Source organism: Melospiza melodia, chromosome W (genome assembly GCF_035770615.1).
Source record: "Melospiza melodia melodia isolate bMelMel2 chromosome W, bMelMel2.pri, whole genome shotgun sequence".
Taxonomy (NCBI): domain Eukaryota; kingdom Metazoa; phylum Chordata; class Aves; order Passeriformes; family Passerellidae; genus Melospiza; species Melospiza melodia.
Window position 1 is genome coordinate 1427036 of NC_086225.1, and position 18194 is coordinate 1445229.

At 43.0% G+C, this 18194-nt stretch overlaps 1 protein-coding gene across 1 annotated transcript in view; it reads right to left on the reverse strand.

Moving 5' to 3' along the window:
• The window catches only part of LOC134431418 (acetyl-coenzyme A thioesterase-like), a 137676-nt gene that overhangs the window by 89018 nt on the left and 30464 nt on the right, over positions 1 to 18194 (reverse strand). The window contains 5 exon segments of the mRNA XM_063179432.1: positions 12104 to 12285; positions 13049 to 13175; positions 14642 to 14770; positions 15739 to 15872; positions 17986 to 18075. Of these exon segments, the coding sequence (XP_063035502.1) occupies positions 12104 to 12285; positions 13049 to 13175; positions 14642 to 14770; positions 15739 to 15872; positions 17986 to 18075 (662 nt within the window).

The window sequence follows — 18194 nt, forward strand, 5'->3', positions numbered from 1 at the left end:
TTGGTGAGCCACTTCATCCTCTGTTGGTGGTGTATCGTCTTTTCAGATTATTGTTGCCAATGGGTTAGTCTGCAATGATGTGACGCTGTGTACAAACATGGGTCATGTGCATTGGACTTTGGATCTGTGGGCAACTACATGTTGTTCAGGTCAAAATAAATAATCTCTAGCATGGCTAATTGTCGAGGTTTGACACTGACACAAGGCCAAATGCCCCCATGAAAATACACCTTCTCTGGTGTCTGCTGTGAGATTTTGACCAGAAATAAACAAAGCAGGCTCTCACTTGAAAAAAAGAAAAGTTTATTAACTAAACTACAAAAACAATTACTAAGCTACACACAAAAGAAAAAAAGAAAACACAAGGAAAATGAAAACCTCACAAAAACACTCTCCTCCTCCTCCCCGCCCCTAAATTCCCAATACAATACGTCTTCCAAAATCACCAGTTCTGGGTCCAGCACCACCCTTTAGAATGCTCAACTTTCAATTCCTCAAGAGGAGAGGGAGTCCTTCCATGTGTCGTGGTGGCCTTTTCCGTCCTTGTTCTGGTGCTCTCACCACCGAACCAGAATCAGGGCTGCTTCCAGGGTTGTCTTTTTAAGGATGCTTTGTCCAGTTCCAGAAAAGCACAGTATCCCACCTTTGGGACATCTGTCCCCCCCATATTTTATATACCCCCTGGGGCCGAGGGGTACCCACACTGAATCTTCTTTGGCTCTGGGACATTTCTCCCCCTGGACTCAGTCTCTGTATCACACGGAAACACGGCTCTGTCCATGGCTACACAAAAGAGTACAGCATGAAATGCCACTCCCTCTTCTCCATCTTTCCAACATCTCTCACTCTCTCTCTCTCTGGTCCAGACCTTCATCACTCGTCTAGGAAGGGTTAATGTTCTGTAAGGTTTTCATTGTCCAAAAAGGGTTAAAACTCCTCCGAGCGGCTGGACTCCTGGCTGCACCCCCCCATCTCCTCAGCCGGGCTGCCTGCTGCCAGCACATGTTTACTAAATTTCCAGATAACGACCACAAACACAGGCTGCACTCTCTCTCTCTGTCTGTCTCCAAGGGGGGGGGAACAGGCTGCCCATTGCTTCCCGGCATTTCTTTACTTCTTCCTTCCACCCTTGGGGGGGGGGCAGGCCTACCTCTCCCGGGCTGGGCCGCATGGCTTTTCCCCTCCCCCCGCCCAGCCAGCAACTGGGCCGGGGGAGAGACCCAACTCCTTCCCGCCGGAAATCCAAAGAGAGACTGCCAGGGGGAGAGCCCTGCTTTTACCCTGTGTTCTCGGAGGTGGATTCAATGCCCAGTGGTTGGGCCAGATGGCAATATTCAAATCTGAGCACTCATTGGCCCCATCCACAGCATCCCAGAAATCCTGTTTCCGGGTCAAACCATGACACTAATTCTCTCAGGTACAGGATACTTCTCTGTACTGCAATTCATTTACCTGGGTGACATATAGCATCTTCCTTGAAGTGTTAGCTTTCCTTCATACTTGACAGGAGTTGCCTCCAGAGGCCTGGGACTTGTGTCCCTCTTCCAATTGCCTTGTCAATGCCTACTTCCCTAGAAAGCCATCCCAGCTGCCTGGCTTCCCTACCTTCTAATTCCCCAACTGCTAGCCCCATTATACCAACATTAGCGCAGCCAGGTGATAATGTGCTCAACTAGATGATGGCTGAAATCTTTCCATATCTCCCACAGCTCATTCAGGGATAGGGATTGAGTGATTATCTCTTGGTTTTGTTGTGACTCTTGCTCCTGTTCTTTATTAAATGAGCTGATTTGCATGTTCATTTTTTCTTGTGTGTGAGTGATTGATACTGGCACAGATTGGTTGTCTTGTTCTGCTGCTGTGCCTGTCACCAGCGTTGGAGTGGACACAGTGCCTGTTGCTGGGGTTGGAGTAGCCACAGTGTCTTGTTGTAAAGGTTGATATATTGATAGCACCTGTCATTTTGTCATCAGATCTAGAGACCTTCTTCCTGAGAGACCTGAGAAATTGTGGTAGAGTATTGTAGAGAAGATTCTTGGTCAGGCATGAGAAGTATGACCCTGATTATGTGTATGATTAGATTTATTGCTAATACAGTATCTAAATATTGTCAATGCAGTATATAAGCAAGCCTAAAGGGTTATAATATAAGCAGGCATGTTTTCAAACATACAGGTTTACAGTCTTTGGCCTTTCAGAATGCACAATTACAAAGCAAAAAAGTACCTGTTAAAAATAGGTTAGAAACTGTTGTAAAATAGTTGATAATTGTTAAGCATGTACTGTTAGTTTGGTTATTGTAAAAGGGGTTAAAAGGGTAGTTATAAGAAATACGGTACCATAATACACCTAAGTAAAGTGCACCACCTCACCAAGCGAAACGAGCCAACCTGGACAGAACTGTAATGGGCCAATCAAGCGCCTTAAACCTTCATGCAAATGAAGGATCCAAAAAGAAACCAATCCAAAGGGACAAAAAAAAGGATAAAAAGGGGCTTCTGACCCACTGAATCTGTGCCGCTCCACCTGGAACATTGGGGACATCGCTGCTGATGAAGACCCAGCACCGGCACTGCAACATCCTTGATGGGAACACTCCTGCTTGGCCCACATGCCCCCATGCTTTAGGCCTTTGCTTTTTATTATAATAAATGATGAAATCACTTTAGTACCGTGAGTGAGGTCCCATTTCTAACAGCTTGGGTAATCATCTGGGATATGACCTCGCCCAATCGGTCCTCCACGGAGGGACCTTGTGTCGGTATCCGGGCAAAAAGGCCTGAGGCACATGTGAGACACAGCAGAGCTGGTAAGTATCACCCATCCACGGGCAGAGGGAGGGCTCGAGGGGACAAGGGGGGGCGAGTGTGTGTGTGCAGAGCGTTTGAGAGGGGGCTGTCACAGACATCTTTTGTGAAAAATCCTTTCTTTAGGATTTGTCCCTCTTCTGGGAAGCTGAGGCCGCAGAGAAAGAATGTAAACAATGGTTATCTGCTGCAGTGGAATGCAACAGGTGCACCTGTGATTGGCCCATGTTGCATGTTTACAATTAAGGGCCAATCAAAGACCAAGCTCTCTCTGAGAGAATCAGAGAGAGCTCCTTTGTTGATCCATTCCTTTTCTATTCTTAGCATAGCAAGCTTCTGAACTTCTCTCTCTATTCCTATTAGCATAGTCATAATGTAACATGTATATCATAAAATAATAAAACCAGCCTTCTGATCATGAAGTCAAGATTCTCGTCTATCTCTTCACCCCTGAGGAACCCTTGCAAGCCCAGCAACAGGGGGCCAGCAGCTCAAGCGGCTCAGAGCCCTGAAGTGAGAGTGGGCCTTCTAGTAGCACAGTTCTGGCTTTCTGCGAGGAGACCGTCTGGGAAGGGAGGGAAGCGAAAGAGGGAAGACTGCGTGAGGCACCCATCCAATCCTCCTTCTTCCGGCACCCAGGGGTAGGCCCCGTTAAAGCCTGATAAGCCATTGCTCTCTGGGTGTGTGGAGAGCTGTGGTGAAAGAGCGTGAGTGACACACAAATCAGCCTCAGCTTCTCAGGCATGTGGGGAGCTGTGGCAAAGGTTTGAGTGACATGCAGACAGCCTCAGATGTGAACTGACACTAGAGGTGACGAGATTTAGGGTGCTTCCCAGAGACTCGGTGGTACTGAAGCCCAGAGGCCGACCTCAAGGTGAGGGGGGCTACAGTATCATAGGACTTTTATGGCACAGTGGCTGCGAGGTGTGATGGTGTTCACAGGGGTTTTCAGATGAGGGAAGAGACGAGGATTTGACTCCATGTTTCAGAAGGCTTGATTTATTATTTTATTATATATATTACATTAAAAGGATACTAAAATAATAGAAGAAAAGGCTTCATCTCAGAAGGCTAGCTAAGCTAAGAATAGAAAGGAATGAATAACAAAGGTTTGTGGCTCGGACCCTGTGTGCAAGCCAGCTGACTGTGATTGGCCATTAATTCCAAACATCCACATGAGACCAATCACAGATGCACCTGTTGCATTTCACAGCAACAGACAATCATTGTTTACATTTTGTCCCTGAGGCCTCTCAGTTTCTCAAGAGGAAAAATTCTAAGGGAAGGATTTTTCATTAAAAGATGTCTGCGACAGTGAGGGGTAGTCATGTGGCCCATCCTTCAGGGTACGGGGGGTGGGAAGTCCAGCTTGGGCAAGGTGTGGAGGTCCAAACCCCTGACTCTGAGGCTACCTCTAGGGAAGAAGGATAGCCAAGCCTCGAAGGAGGTGGAATGGCCTGCTGGGCCGTTTGCTGCCCCCTCACCCCCCTGTGGGCTGGCTGCTCCCCCCTCACTCTTCCGTCGATCAGCTGCTCCTCCCCCGCCCTCCCGTGGTTCAGTTGCTCCCCCCACCCCTGCTTCCCCTTGAGCTGTGTGCCCCTCCTTTGTCCCCCTTCGAGCCGTCTGCCTCCACTCCAGGGCCTGCTGAGCCGTCTGCCCCCCCCTCCCTCCTGAACTGGCTAAACAAATGCAATCTTTAACACTGGGTCCTTCTTTGCCTAGTGATAGTTCTGACGATGAACTGCCAGTGATAAGCACATCTAAAATGATGCAGGGATCTATTTCTGTTAGACCTCATAGCAGATCCCCAGGCCTGCTGTTTCTTGGACTTTGCCTCCCTGTCAGGTGGCTGTGACTCCTCAACATCCTTTGCAATTTTTGGAGCATGTGAGAAATAAAGCAGCTGAAGTGGGGGATTTGAATTTATTAGACAAAATAGGTCCACTTAAAAGGAGGGAGATGGCTACTGCTGCTTCTGGTGGACCTGTAGCTTTTCCTGTTTTCAAAGCTGCTCCTAATTCAGGACAACAAGATAGCCATCAGGTTTTTGCATGGAGGGTTGTACAGGATCTCCAGTCAAAAGTAGATCAGTATGGTGTTAACTCTTTGCAGGTGATGCAAGTGATTCGTGTTCTAAATGCTGATGTACTTGCACCTTATGATATTGTTCACCTTGCTACGATTCTGTTTCAACCAGTGCAGTATGGTGTGTTTCAAGCTACCTGGAAACAAATGGTTGAAAGAGTAGCGTTGGACAATATGCAGTTACCTCAGCACGATCCACGTCATGCTGTGGGAGTTGATGCCTTGCTGGACAATAGACCATTCTCTAACCCGGATATGCAGGCAAGATGGGACCCCCTGGTTCTGGCATAGGCCCAGCAGCTGGGTATGAGTGCTTTACTTAAAACAATGGAAATGGCAGCTCCTAAACCAAGGAGCAAGGGGTGAAGGAACCTGGTTACCATCCAGCAAGGGGTGAAGGAACCTTTTCTGTAGTTTGTGGAGAGGGTTGCTGCAGCCCTTGAGAAGCAAGTAGAAGATGATAAGTTGAGGCAAATTTTATGCAGACAGTTAGCCCAGGACAATGCCAATGAAGATTGCAGGGGAATTATTGGTTCTTTCTGGGGAGATCCCCTGCTGTCTGATATTGTAGTTGCTTGCTCAAAAGTTCGTTCAGTTGAGCATAAAATGGCTGCTCTGGCAACAGTCATGAAGTCTTCACACAGATGTTCTGCTTGTGAAGAATCAGGGCATGTGAAAACACAATGCCCTCAAACTGCTGGACGATGTGTACACTCCAGGGTAATTTAGACCAATTAAGTGCCTTGTTATTGCTTGTTATTGTTGTAACTTTGGCCAAATTGCTGAATTTTGTAAGTTAAGATCTTTTTCAGGTGGTTGACAAGTGCAGGGTAACTGGAAGAGGAATGTGAAGGGGTGCATGTAGACACAAGTACCCTGACGACAATCATGAGCCCTGCCAGAACTCCAGAGCTCTCCATTTGTGAATGATACACAGGGGCCATGAGAGGCTTTTCAGGGACTGATAGCTGACACAGTAGCTATTTTGACAAGAGGTATATGTAAAGTGCCTCTTTATGCTCATGGTCCCATAGGCCAAGGTTTGAGTGCTTTTCTAATGGGAAGATCTAGCAGCACTATTCAAGGTAATAATGTCCATTTAGGCCTTATTGATTCTGATTATGTGAGACAAATTCATGCTATGATGTCTGTTAGTGAACCTCCTGTTGTTACTCAAAAAGGCACTTGTATTGATCAACTTGTTCCTTTTATGAGTTCTGTTCCAACTGTAGTGGACTGGAGTTGTGGCACTAGAGGTTTTGGATCTACAGGACCACCTCAGGTTTTTTGGACTCAAAAGGTAACAGATTAGCATGTGGAAATACAATGTTTGGTAACTGCTAAGGGATGTCACCCAGAAACTACAACAATATCAGGTTTACTTGACATAGGCACAGATGGAACTATAATTTCACAGTTTGTTTGGCCTCCAACATGGCCCCTCACTCAATGAACCTTTGGAGTTTTTGGGTTAGGTGGGTCAACTGCTGGTGCTTTATCTGCTATTGCGATCACTGTGATACATCCTGAAGGCCAACAAGCTAACATCAGACCATATGTTACTAATACTCAGCCTAATTTATGGGGACATGATTGCTTAACCCAGTGAGGTGTTAAAATTACAATGGATTTTTAGTGGGGGCCACTGGGATGCAGGGCCTTAAACATGCAGTTGTATCTTTGACATGGCTAACAGATAACCCTGTCTGGATTGATCAGTGGCCCCTGTCTATTGAAAAGCTTCTTGCCCTGCGAGGCTTAGTGGCAGAACAATTGAGAGCTGGACATATTGAAAAATCATTTAGCCCTTGGAATACTCCTGTGTTTGTAACAAAAAAGAAATCTGGTAAATGGAGACTTTTGCACGATTTGTGGCAGATAAATGCTGTGATGGCCGCAGTGGGTGCTTTACAATCAGGTCTCCCAACACCTACAATGATTACACAAGGATGGGAAATAATTATCATTGATCTGAAAGATTGCTTTTTTACAATTCCATTGGCTGATCAGGATAAGGAAAAATTTGCCTTTACTGTGCCTCCTTTAAATCACAAGGAACTGGACCAAAGATTTCAGTGGACCATTTTGCCTCAAGGAATGAGAAATTCTCCAAGTATTTGTCAGTGGTTTGTGGCACAGGCTTTATCTAAGGCCTGAGAGCAATTTAGAAACTGTTATTGCTATCATTATATGGATGAGATCTTGTTGGCATCTGAAAATAACCAACAATTATTAGCTCTTGAACAATGTGCTGTGACAAATTTAGAAGCCTTTGGTTTGGTTATCACTGCAAAGAAAGTTCCAAGACAGATGCCTTGGAAATATTTGGGGTTGATAAGCACCAATACGCAAATTGTGCCTCAACCTGTAAAATTGGACATTGAAATTAAAACTGTTGCTGATGTACAGAAATTGGTTGGTGCAATAGGTTGGCTTAGGCCATACTTGGGGATAACTAATCATCAACTGCAACCTTTGCATGACCTATTGTCGGGGATTACTTTCTCTACCGATGAGAGACATTTCACCACTGCAGCAAAAAAGGCTGTAGAAGAAGTTGAATTGGCCTTGATATCTAAATTTGTTACCAGGATAGATGTTTCTGTTGGTGTCAATTATTTATTTTGAGAGATGCTGAAATACCATGCAGATTGTTGTGTAAATGGAATGATAAATGGGAAGATAAATTGCATATTTTGGACTAGGTATTTCTATCTTTCAGGTCCTGAAAAACAGCTCCAGGTCTTTATACGCTTTTTGAAGACATCATTATCAAAGGTTGCAGACACTGCCATGAAATCTTAGGCCGTGATCCTGTAACTATTGTCATACTGGTACAACAATGGTATTTTGAGTGGTGTTTTCAAAAAAGTCATGAGCTGCAATCTGCCTTATCTTCTTTTACAGGTCAAATAGCATATAATTTACCTTCTCATCCTATTTTGAATTTCACTAAGAAGATTCCCTTTCAGGGGAAACAACTTTGTTCTTCAGTACCAGTGGAAGGCACAACAGTTTTTACAGATGGATCAGGAAGAACTGGAAAAGGTGCTTGTCGGGAGTTTAGTTCAAGCATGGCTTAAAGAAAAAGGCCATGAAGGCATACAATTGAGAGAAAAGTAAAAGGTAGTTGTAAAGCAGTTCCAAAGCAGTTCCCAGCCTGACTTCTATAAACAATTAGACTCTCTGAGGCATCATTGTATAAACAATAAGGTTCTCAGGCAGTCTTCCCATAACAAGTGTAACACTCTCTCTGGGAAAAGATGGCACCCTGAGAACAGATGTGGAAGTTTTGGGAACCGTTCATAACACAGTGAGAACACTGGTTTTGTTTTGTGTAAACAATCAACGGTGTAGTAAAACAAAAGGTGTGGTTAGAGTTTTCTCTGTTAGCCTATCATAAACCTGTATTTCAGAATATGCATGAAGTTCGTTAACACTATTATTTAAGCTGACTGATCGATCAATAAATTGAGTTCGATGCATCACAGGATGGTCGTTCTCCCCTCACTTCAACAGGTGCTGTAGCCTGGAAGAAGGATGATCACTGGGAATATGAAGTAATGGTTCATCAAGGGTCTCCTCAGTGAATTGAACTTTGTGCCATACTTTTGGCCTTTACCTTATTTCCTAGTTCCGTAAATATAGTTACCGATTCTGTTTATGTTGCTAATTTAGTGAAACAGTTGGATCAAGCTGTGTTGTATAATGTAAAGGAGAAAACATTATTTGTTCTGTTGTTGAAATTGTGGACTGTTATTCATAATTGAAAGCATTCTTATTTTATTATGCATATTTGTAGCCATACATCGCTACCTGGATATTTTGTTGAAGGTAACACCTATGTGGATTCCCTTGTGGCTGCCTCAGCAGTAAAAACTGTGCCTAATGTGTTACAGCAAGCTGTTCTATCTCATCAATTTTTTCATCAAGGTGCTCAGGCACTATGGCAGCAATTTAAATTATCACACAGTGAAGCAAAGTCAAGTATTTCTTCTTGCCCTGATTGTCATATGGCTCATGTTTTGCAATATTACGGCACTAATCCTAGAGGCTTACTCCCTTTGCAAGAATACCAAACAGATGTTACGAAAATGCCCAAATTTGGCTGTTTAAAGTATGTTCATGTTACGATTGACACCTTTTCTCATGTCATGGTTGCCTCAGAGTTGGCAGGTAAAACAGCTCGGGATGTTATTTGTCACTTTTGCCACGCCTTCTCCATCTTAGGTGTTCCATCACTTGTAAAGACGGATAGCAACCTGGTGTATGTTTCAAAGAAATTGCAAGTGTTTTTTCGTGCCTGGGGGTTCCTTCGCCCATTCAGGGAGACACAGCGAAGGCTGTGTGGTTGTGTAATTTAACTTTGTAGTTCCTTGTTGTGGTTTTGTTTTTGTTTTTTTTTACAAAATGACTGAAGACCTTAGTGCAAAGGTTACAGATGAATTTTATGCTCTGCTCACTAAATATGATGCTAAACCTTCTCCAGGGGGAGAAATTTGGGCAGAAAATAACTGGTTTAATTTGGAAAATGTTATTGGGAGAATATGTTCTTTACAACATGAAACAAAATTTAAACTGGGCAAAAATAAAACCATTCTCTGCTCAGTTTTGGGAGCTTGTCTCACAGCAGCCATAGAAATTCGCTTTAAGCGAAGAAGTGAGGAAAAAACAATATTAGACTCCCTTCAAAATTTAGTTGAAATTTTGCAAAAACAATTAAATGAAGAATGGAATGAGGACCATTTGTTACGGAATGCACTTAGAGAGGAACATGTTAGAAATTCAAAGCATATTGACACACCAAAAGAAACAGAGGAAAAGGAAATACCCCACATTAATCAAATTTACCCCCACAAAGAATTAGCTTTGGTGAAAAATTGTGGGGAACACTGTTGTCCCAATTTAAGACCTTTAATTAAAACAGAATATAACTATATTAATGATGAGGATTTTGACCCACACATAACTACTAAAGAAATCCCATACACAGCTACTGAATTAGCTAAATTGAAAAAGAGTATGGGCATCTCCCTCATGAAATTGAGACAGAATATGTATTTTGAGTGTCTCTTACTGGGGGAGATCAAATTCATTTGTCAAAACAGGAAGCCAGTGAGTACCGGGGACATGGGGTGTTTCTAACAATGAGGGATAGGCGTAGCCCTTGGTCCCTAACTCAACGTGCAGCTTACTGGGCAGGGGGGCTTAACCCCTTAAAGAGGGGGAACCCCTTGGCAATTGTTGGCAGCCCCGATCAACTCCTGGAAAATATTCACAAAGCTGCCTGCTTACAAATGATACATGAGAGAAAATTAACTACAGACTATGTCACCTATGCAACTGCCTGTAAAGCCTGAAATTATGATCCCTTTAATTTGAGGCCTCCCAGAATCACTTAAACCCACAGCAATTTTTCTCCAAAAAACTGTAGCAACTATATCTCCTATAGAAAGATTGGATAGATTTCTTAACCAGAACGACCCCTCTGTTTCTATTGATCCTGAGTTTACTCCCCCTGCTACCCCTTCTCAGCCACCAAGTTCACAATCACATTCTTCTGCCAGTAACTGTAAAATTTGGACATGGAGTGAATTGGCAGAGGAGCTGCTTAATTACAGTAGAAAATATGGACCTGTAAAGCTCCCAGAAGAGAAATCAGAAAAAACAAAGGGTGTTAGATACATTGCTTCTCCTAACGTAAAACCAGAAAGGGATAAGCAAATTTCTAACCGCCAGTTTTGGTGGTCATTGGGGATAAAAAAGGGTGTCCCTAGAGATGTTATGGATGGCTTACCTCTTGAAAAATTGAGTAAAATAGTTTCTAATTGGCACTGTCCCAAATCCATCACACCAAATTCCCCCACTGCACAACCCAGCACACCCCTTCTTCCACAGGTTTTGGGCATTGAGCCAAAACAGTCCCTTTCCCCAATTTCAGGAATTGCACCAAAACAGCTTCCGCGTCAGGGAAACTGAAAACTCTGTCTCTCAAGGGTGAGCAGAGAGGTGGGGACTGGTTATTTTTAAGAATGCTCACTAGAAATCACAAAACCGGAGATATATTAATTGCAGCAATAGTTGGTCCTAAAAGGGCACTTATTACTTTTGTGGCAGATACCGGAGCCCAAACTTCAGCATTAACATATACAGCTGCTCAGAAATGTGGAGTTTTTCCAATTAAAAACCAGTATTTTGTTCTTAATGCTTTAGGAACCACAGAAACTATGAATGTAGGTTTAGTAAAACTTATGCTTCCAGGAGAAGAGAATCAATTAGTTGTCAAAATGGTAATTGGGGACATTCCAAACAATTTATTAGGGATGGATGTTCTTGTTGGAAGACAGTGGGAAGATTCTGAGGGATTTTTGTGGTCTTTTGGCACACCACACCTTGACATTAGACTGCCTCAAACCGCACCTTCCTTACCATTCAGTAAAACTACTAATGTAAAACAACACCCTCTTCCTTCTGGTGCCATAGAGGGTATCAAACCAGTTATACAGGACTTGCGAGACCAAGGAGTGATAGTTAATACTTGTCGCAGACATTTTTTCATAGAAATCCTTTCTTTGGGATTTGTTCATCTTCTGGGAAGCTGAGGCCCCAGAAGAAGAATGTAAACAATTGTTATCGGCTAGTGTGGAATGTAACAGGTGCAGCGGTGATTTGGCTTCTGTGAGTGTTTGGATTTGATAACCACTCACTCACAGGAGAGTTTGTCCTTGCTTTCTGCTGGACACAGAACTTTGTTATTCATTCTTTTCTATGCTATTCTTAGGTTAGCAGCCTCCGCAACTTCTCTCCTTATTCTTTTTAGTATAGTTATAATGTATTATATATCATATATCAATAAATCCAGCCTTCTGATCATCAAACAAGATTCTCGTCCTTCTCTCACCCTGGAGACCTTCATCAGGTCACTGTAATAACCAGTATTACTGGAGAAGTGCACCCTGACCTTCCCTCACATATTTTTCTTGCAGCAAAAAACAAATATAGGGAATTAAATTTTGTGGGGATATTTTATTTTATTTATTTGTACAGGTGATTATTTTTAATAAAATATTGCCAAACAATACAGTGGTTAGAGGTCATATTTTAGATTTCTTGGTGCTGCTGTGGAGACTGAGATAAGGGGTGTATGTTCATTTAGTAATAATCAAAGCACATTTTTAAAAGGGGAAGAGGACTGCAGGAATTTCAATCACAATTCCGTCAGACTGCTTGAATGTCCCTTCAGAACTCCTGGGATCCATCTCTCCATGTATTTCTCCTGTAAGAACCTGATACAGGCCAACGCAGTGTCTTCGACTGAGCTTGATGTGTCAGTAACCTTATCTGCAGTTAGGTAGGGTGTAATTCCTGATGGTAACCAAAGGAAGTAACAGACCTGTTTGTACAAAAGTAAATGAAACAAAAAAGCCTATGGATTGCAAGCTAGCCATTTTTTTGCAGAGCCTGGATGAGTACCATAGCTTTCATGGATGTGAATAGAAGCACACAGTGCTTGTGAACCTGAAGGCAATAATTTGCAAAAAGCATGCCTTTTTACAGCACCCCAGTGATCTCGTTTCCTCTCTGCTCCCAGACCCTCCAGCATCTGCAGGTAAATGTACAGAGCAGTGCAGCAAGAAACACTTGTGTATAACATACCAAATATGTGTGCTTTGTGAGCAAACTTGTTGCCCCAAAAAAGGAACTGCAGCCACCAAGCGCTGCTGAAAGTTTTCAGAAATGTGTTTTCTTAAATGGAAAAGTTTTAGCCTTTACATGGCAAAGAAGATTGGCCATGGGTCCAGAGATGGGAATCAGATTGTGTGATTCCTGGCATATGAAAGTTCAAGCGATGAATTTAATTTGAACTAATTCCTTGGCCTCTATAGTCAGTGGAAAGACAGACACACCACCAGAGACCAGTGCAATGCACATCCTCTAGGGGTGTGTTTTAGAAGCCTGGAGGGGTAGAGGTTCAGGGCTCATTTCTAACAGTCAGATTGGCCAAAGCTGGGCAAGACAGACTCCACACACACCCAGACTGAACTTTTTTGGAGGTATTTGGCTGCTCCCTCTGCAGTCTCAGCTCAGGCGAGGTGACAGCCCCAGGGCAGGGGGACAGGGCAGGGGGCACAGCTGGGCCCTTCAGGGTTACTCACAGTGCAGGAGCTGGTGCTGGTGCTGTGAATCTGGAATCCAGAACAGAGGACTTGAGTCCTGGAGTACTCTGGGCGTGGGGGCATCGCCCTGTGGATCACTGACCTCACCACCACCGTGTAGGGCTCCCTGCAGGGCGGGGACAAGCATCACTGTCACCGTGATATTTTCTGAAAAATCCCTTCACCAGGATTTCTTCTCCTGGGAAGATGAGAAGCCTGAGTTTCTCCATGTTTTGCTCCTCTGGAATGTAGCTGGAGATTGTTTATCCAAACATGTGAATTGTTTTTAATTAATGACCAGTCACCATCAGCTGTGTCAGACTCTCTGAGTCAATCATGAGCTTTCATTATCATTCTTGTCTAGCCTTCTGATGTATCCTTTCTCTTTTTTTAGTATAGTTTTAGTATAGCATTTCCTTTAATATTATAATAATTTTATATTAATAATAATATTAATAATATTAATAATAATAATAATAATAATAATAATAATAATAATAATAATAATAATAATAATAATATAAAATAATAAATCAGCCTTCTGAGAACATGGAGTCAATTCTCATCTCTCACCTCATCCTGGGGAGACCTCACAACACCACACATCACACCCTTCCTCTTGTTGAAAACGTTCATGGGAGTGACAACAACACTTCTTTTTCACAGGAGGGCAGAGGAGCTCGGGTGTTTTGCACAATCCTGGTTCCAAGCTGGGCCCCTGCTGAGCCTCAGTGAGGCTTCACACAGAGCCCAGTGCAGGAGACCTCTGTGGCAGCCAGAGAACAATTCCCCACCTTTTCTTTTTAATTTACCCTGCTCTCCTCAGCTCGTGTTTACTGCATCAGGGAACAACCCTTACCCAGAGGCTTCACAGTGTGGCCACAGTAAAGGTATCCAAACTCATTCAATCCCCTCATGGAGGGGGAAGGCAAGCACAATACAGAGTGCTGCCTTTTAGGGCTAACTGGAAGAATCACTGAATGTGAAAAAGAAACAGAATAGAGAAAGGTAAGATAGACCAAAACGTTCCATTTGCCCATGTTTCACTATGTAAGAACAAAAGGAGATCTAATAAAAATAATAAAACTTTAAAAAGCAGGATATGTTAAACTGAGCAAGGGACTTGGCAGAATTTACACACACAATAAATGTGTGAGGTTTCAAGAAGTTCCTTGACTAAATAAAAACTCTGTAATTACGTGGAATGGGAGTACAAAGTCACTTCAAACAAAGAACAAATAAACTCCCAGCTAGGTGCTTCAGCATACTGACATGCTCTCTGGGACATGAGTTTTTTTCTCCATTTGCCCTTTTGAAATTCTGGCCTATTTGCCCTCCTGGTAGACCACTCCCAAAGAGTCACTGTCAGGGAATCAATACTGGACTATGCTAAAAATTTGTGATGATCTGTATTTATTTCATTGCACTTTAACATTGCAAAGCAAATCTGGCTGTACAAATTCAGGCATCAACCAAGGAATCTCACTCCTTAGAAAGTAAAATGCCCTTTTGTCACCCAGTGACAGATCAAGGTGACAGCACCCCAGACTGCATCCCCAAAGTGCTCAGAGTTAAAATCAGAGCCATACTCACTGTGGCTGGAAGGGCTCCCTTTGGGATACCAGAATCACAAAGTCCTTGGGCTGGCGGCCTGCCGTGGGGCCAGAGATGAGGTGGTAAATCTTTTCCCTCTCATTCACATCCTGCAGGACCTCACATGACCTGTGAAGACATTTAGCACACACCTCAGGCCCTGTGTGTGCAACTGCAGCTCCTCCAACAAACTCAGTGCAAACAGGCTCATCCTGACACTGGACCGTTCATTTTCATGTTCCAGCAGCAAGGCGGAGAGAGTGAAACATTTAGGTTTTCTGCAACACCTCATCAGCAGGATTTCTTTGGGTTTTGTTTGTTACAAGCTGTAAATTCAGTAGAGTTTGTAGATTTTCAAATATCCGTGAAGTTCCACCCTCAGGTAAAAATCTTTCAGGATTGAATAACTAACTGAAAATGTTTCACCATATCAAATCAGTACAATTTCAATGCAACTGTCTCTAATCACTATTCTACACCATAAAAGGTAAATAAAAAACCCCAAACACCTTTTAGAGCCATTCCAAAACTTGTTTCAAATCATACAAACTTTCAAACATGTTATTTTTTGAAAATATGCATTTTGAAGGACCCCATTTCTTGATTTCTCACTTTGACTGTGAAATTGAGCATCAATGTCTCCAACAGCACAAACATGAAGGAGTCCAGCTTTTCCCTAATTTTTAAAGCAAGCACGCACAATATATCCACCTCAGTTCTTACTTTAAACTTTTTCTTTTTTTTACTAGTTTTGGGTTTTTGTACAAAAACTTTTAACATACATCTGCCTAGGACTGGAGCCGTGCTTATTTAAGAAAAAGATGACCTCTGTCCTATCCCTTCCTTTGAATGATACAGAGCATTCAATTCTTTTGAAACATACAGTGCACTCTGTATTTTGGAACCAGACTAAGCACAAATCAAATTTTACTTCTACACTAAAAAAACCCAAACCCCATATTTTGATTAATAAATGTTTGATGTCAAACTCTTACACCACTTTGTTCCTAACGGGGCAGGGTCTCACAGGAAGTGCCTGTGACAGAGGAGAGGAGAGGTCAGGGGGCTCAGAGCCCCAGACAAGGACAGGGTCTCACAGGAAGTGCTTGTCCCAGCTCGGGCAGAGCTTGAAATCAGACAGTAGAGAGGCGGCCGTGTGGGATGGGACCTTCACCTCCATCTCCACCTTAACTGGCAGAGTATCACCCTCCTCGTGGGTAAAGACTTTTATCTGGGAAAAAAAAAAGGCAGCATGTATTAAAAACAAAGAATTATTACTGTAAATGTTCAGATACATAAATGTTACATAGTTAGGACTTCAGGCAGATTTTCTCAGGAGTTCCTGGGAAATGCCACACCCTTTTGTCCAGGCAAATCAGCCACACCTTGGCTTAGCCCTCTTGCCCCTAGAGCAACCCCGCACTTCCCTTTCCAAAATATCCTTCTTTTTCTCCTTTGCTCTCTTCTGTGAAGCAGAGCACCCAGAACTAATGATACTCTGAATAACTACTTAAAATCACAGTTTTGCATCTCTCGTTCCCCACCTGTACTATCTTGCCTTGATTATTTTGGGTCTATTTCTATTCATAGGCCTAAACCCCAAAACAGAGAATTCAAAGGGAATAACCTGTACATCACAATGCACACACAAGAAGGGTTTGTCACCTCCCACAAACCTCATAAAATGGAAGAGGATGGGTACAACAGACTGTTTAGAATTAGCGAATTTTACTCCCAAATTAATGTGCTTTATTGCCTCTCAAATCCTGAGAAGTTTAACAGATTTGCATTTCCAAGTGATGCAAAATTCATAAGGTTCATCATCACTTTTGAGGTTTTGTTGTTTTGGTTTTCTTTTTCTGCATCAAAAATGAGCAATGTTTTGTTTCTTCTGCATTTCTGCAACAACACAGATTTTGTATTTCTCTGGATTGTCCTATCTTGGAAGAGGAAATAAACCCCAACTTTTAATCCAGCAAGCACCTTTCTGAAGTAAAGTTTGGTGTAAAATTAAATGCTTAAGAGCTTTAAAAACCATCTACAGGAGGTCTGCATCAATATTCCTCTATGGCACAGAACAGAAACCATGTTTTTCTAGGAGTCTTCTAGACTTGAGAAATCTCAAAAAAAAGCAGGAGGTGCAGCTGTCTGTAGGGGCCTGAGTTAACTTATGTATTGTAAATATATGAATGGCAGTGAAAGATCTTTGTATTGTATTAGTGACCCTGCCCTGATTCTAGTTATTGTAAATGGGCTGCAGCTGTGATGTCCTTGATTGGGCAGCAGCTGTAGCCCATGGAGGTAGCTGAGATAAAAGGGGGCGGGGTGGTCAGGGAGAGCCTGGGAGAGGAGCCCTGACCGAGAAGCAACAACACCACTGCTATGAAGATCTGCCATGAGAAAACCACAAAGAAGGTATGAGACTCAGGAAATATAATTATGCAACAATATGAATACAACAGCTGTCAAAACACCTCTCTGCTAAGTGAACATTGGCAAGGCTGGATTATCTCTGCACCCTTACAAGCCTTGTGGCTTTATGTCAAAGACATGAAGAATGCCATTTTTTACCTTCAAAAACTGTCAAGTCAGCTTGGGGTCATTCCAGTTGCAGGGAAAAGGGAACAGATCTGCACTTTAGGATCATTCCCCCTTGTGCAGTCCCTCTCCAGACTTCTTGTACCTCCCCCTTTAGGTACTGGGAGGTGCTTCAAGGTCTCCCCAAAGCCTCCTCTTCCCCAGGAGGAACAACCCCAGTTGTTGTCTCTGCCTGTCTCCAGGAGCTATTTCAAGCTTGCTTTTCCTAGCTCTAAATACAAATACAGAGTTGCTTGCTGTTTATTTGGCACAGCAGTGTTTACTGAAATATTTAACCACTGGAACAACCTACACACAGCACTGGCAGCTTTGCCATCACTCGAATTCCTTATGATTTGTATCTGCCCTTACTTAAGTATCCTATTGTCTACATGCAAGAGTCACTAAGCAATGTTCCATAGCCTGCAATGCACAGGAGGTCAGACTAAAATACTGAAAAAGTCATTTATTGTCCCAAAACACCTCTGGATTGACATGATCTGAAAGTAAACTGCCAGTCACTAACCACATTTCAGAAACTCAGCCCTGGCAGACGCCAGATGTCTCTCCATTTTCTGGGAAACATGCACTGCAACAGGGTTAACACCCTGTTTTCCCTTGCCTTTCTCTTGCTTTTCCTAGCAGCGTCCTCCTCTGCTAGAACTGGTTTACACAGGTGTCCTCACTGATTTTGGGTTTATAACACCCCTTCACAAACAGGGAGGTGCTTTGCTTTCAGATTTCTGTAATTTCTTTTCGGCACTTACATTATCCTCAGTCTTGTCCAAGGCTATGTTCCACCTTGTTTTTTCTGCCATAGGCGTCAGCGCAGCAATGTTTTTGTAATTCAAATACGCCTGAAACACAAGACACGTGTCTGTAAATGGAGGGGTAAGGGTACATTTCACTGAACATTGCAGAAATGAGGTGCTCTTTTTCCCCATCATTATGCTTCAACTGCAAACAAATGTTTATT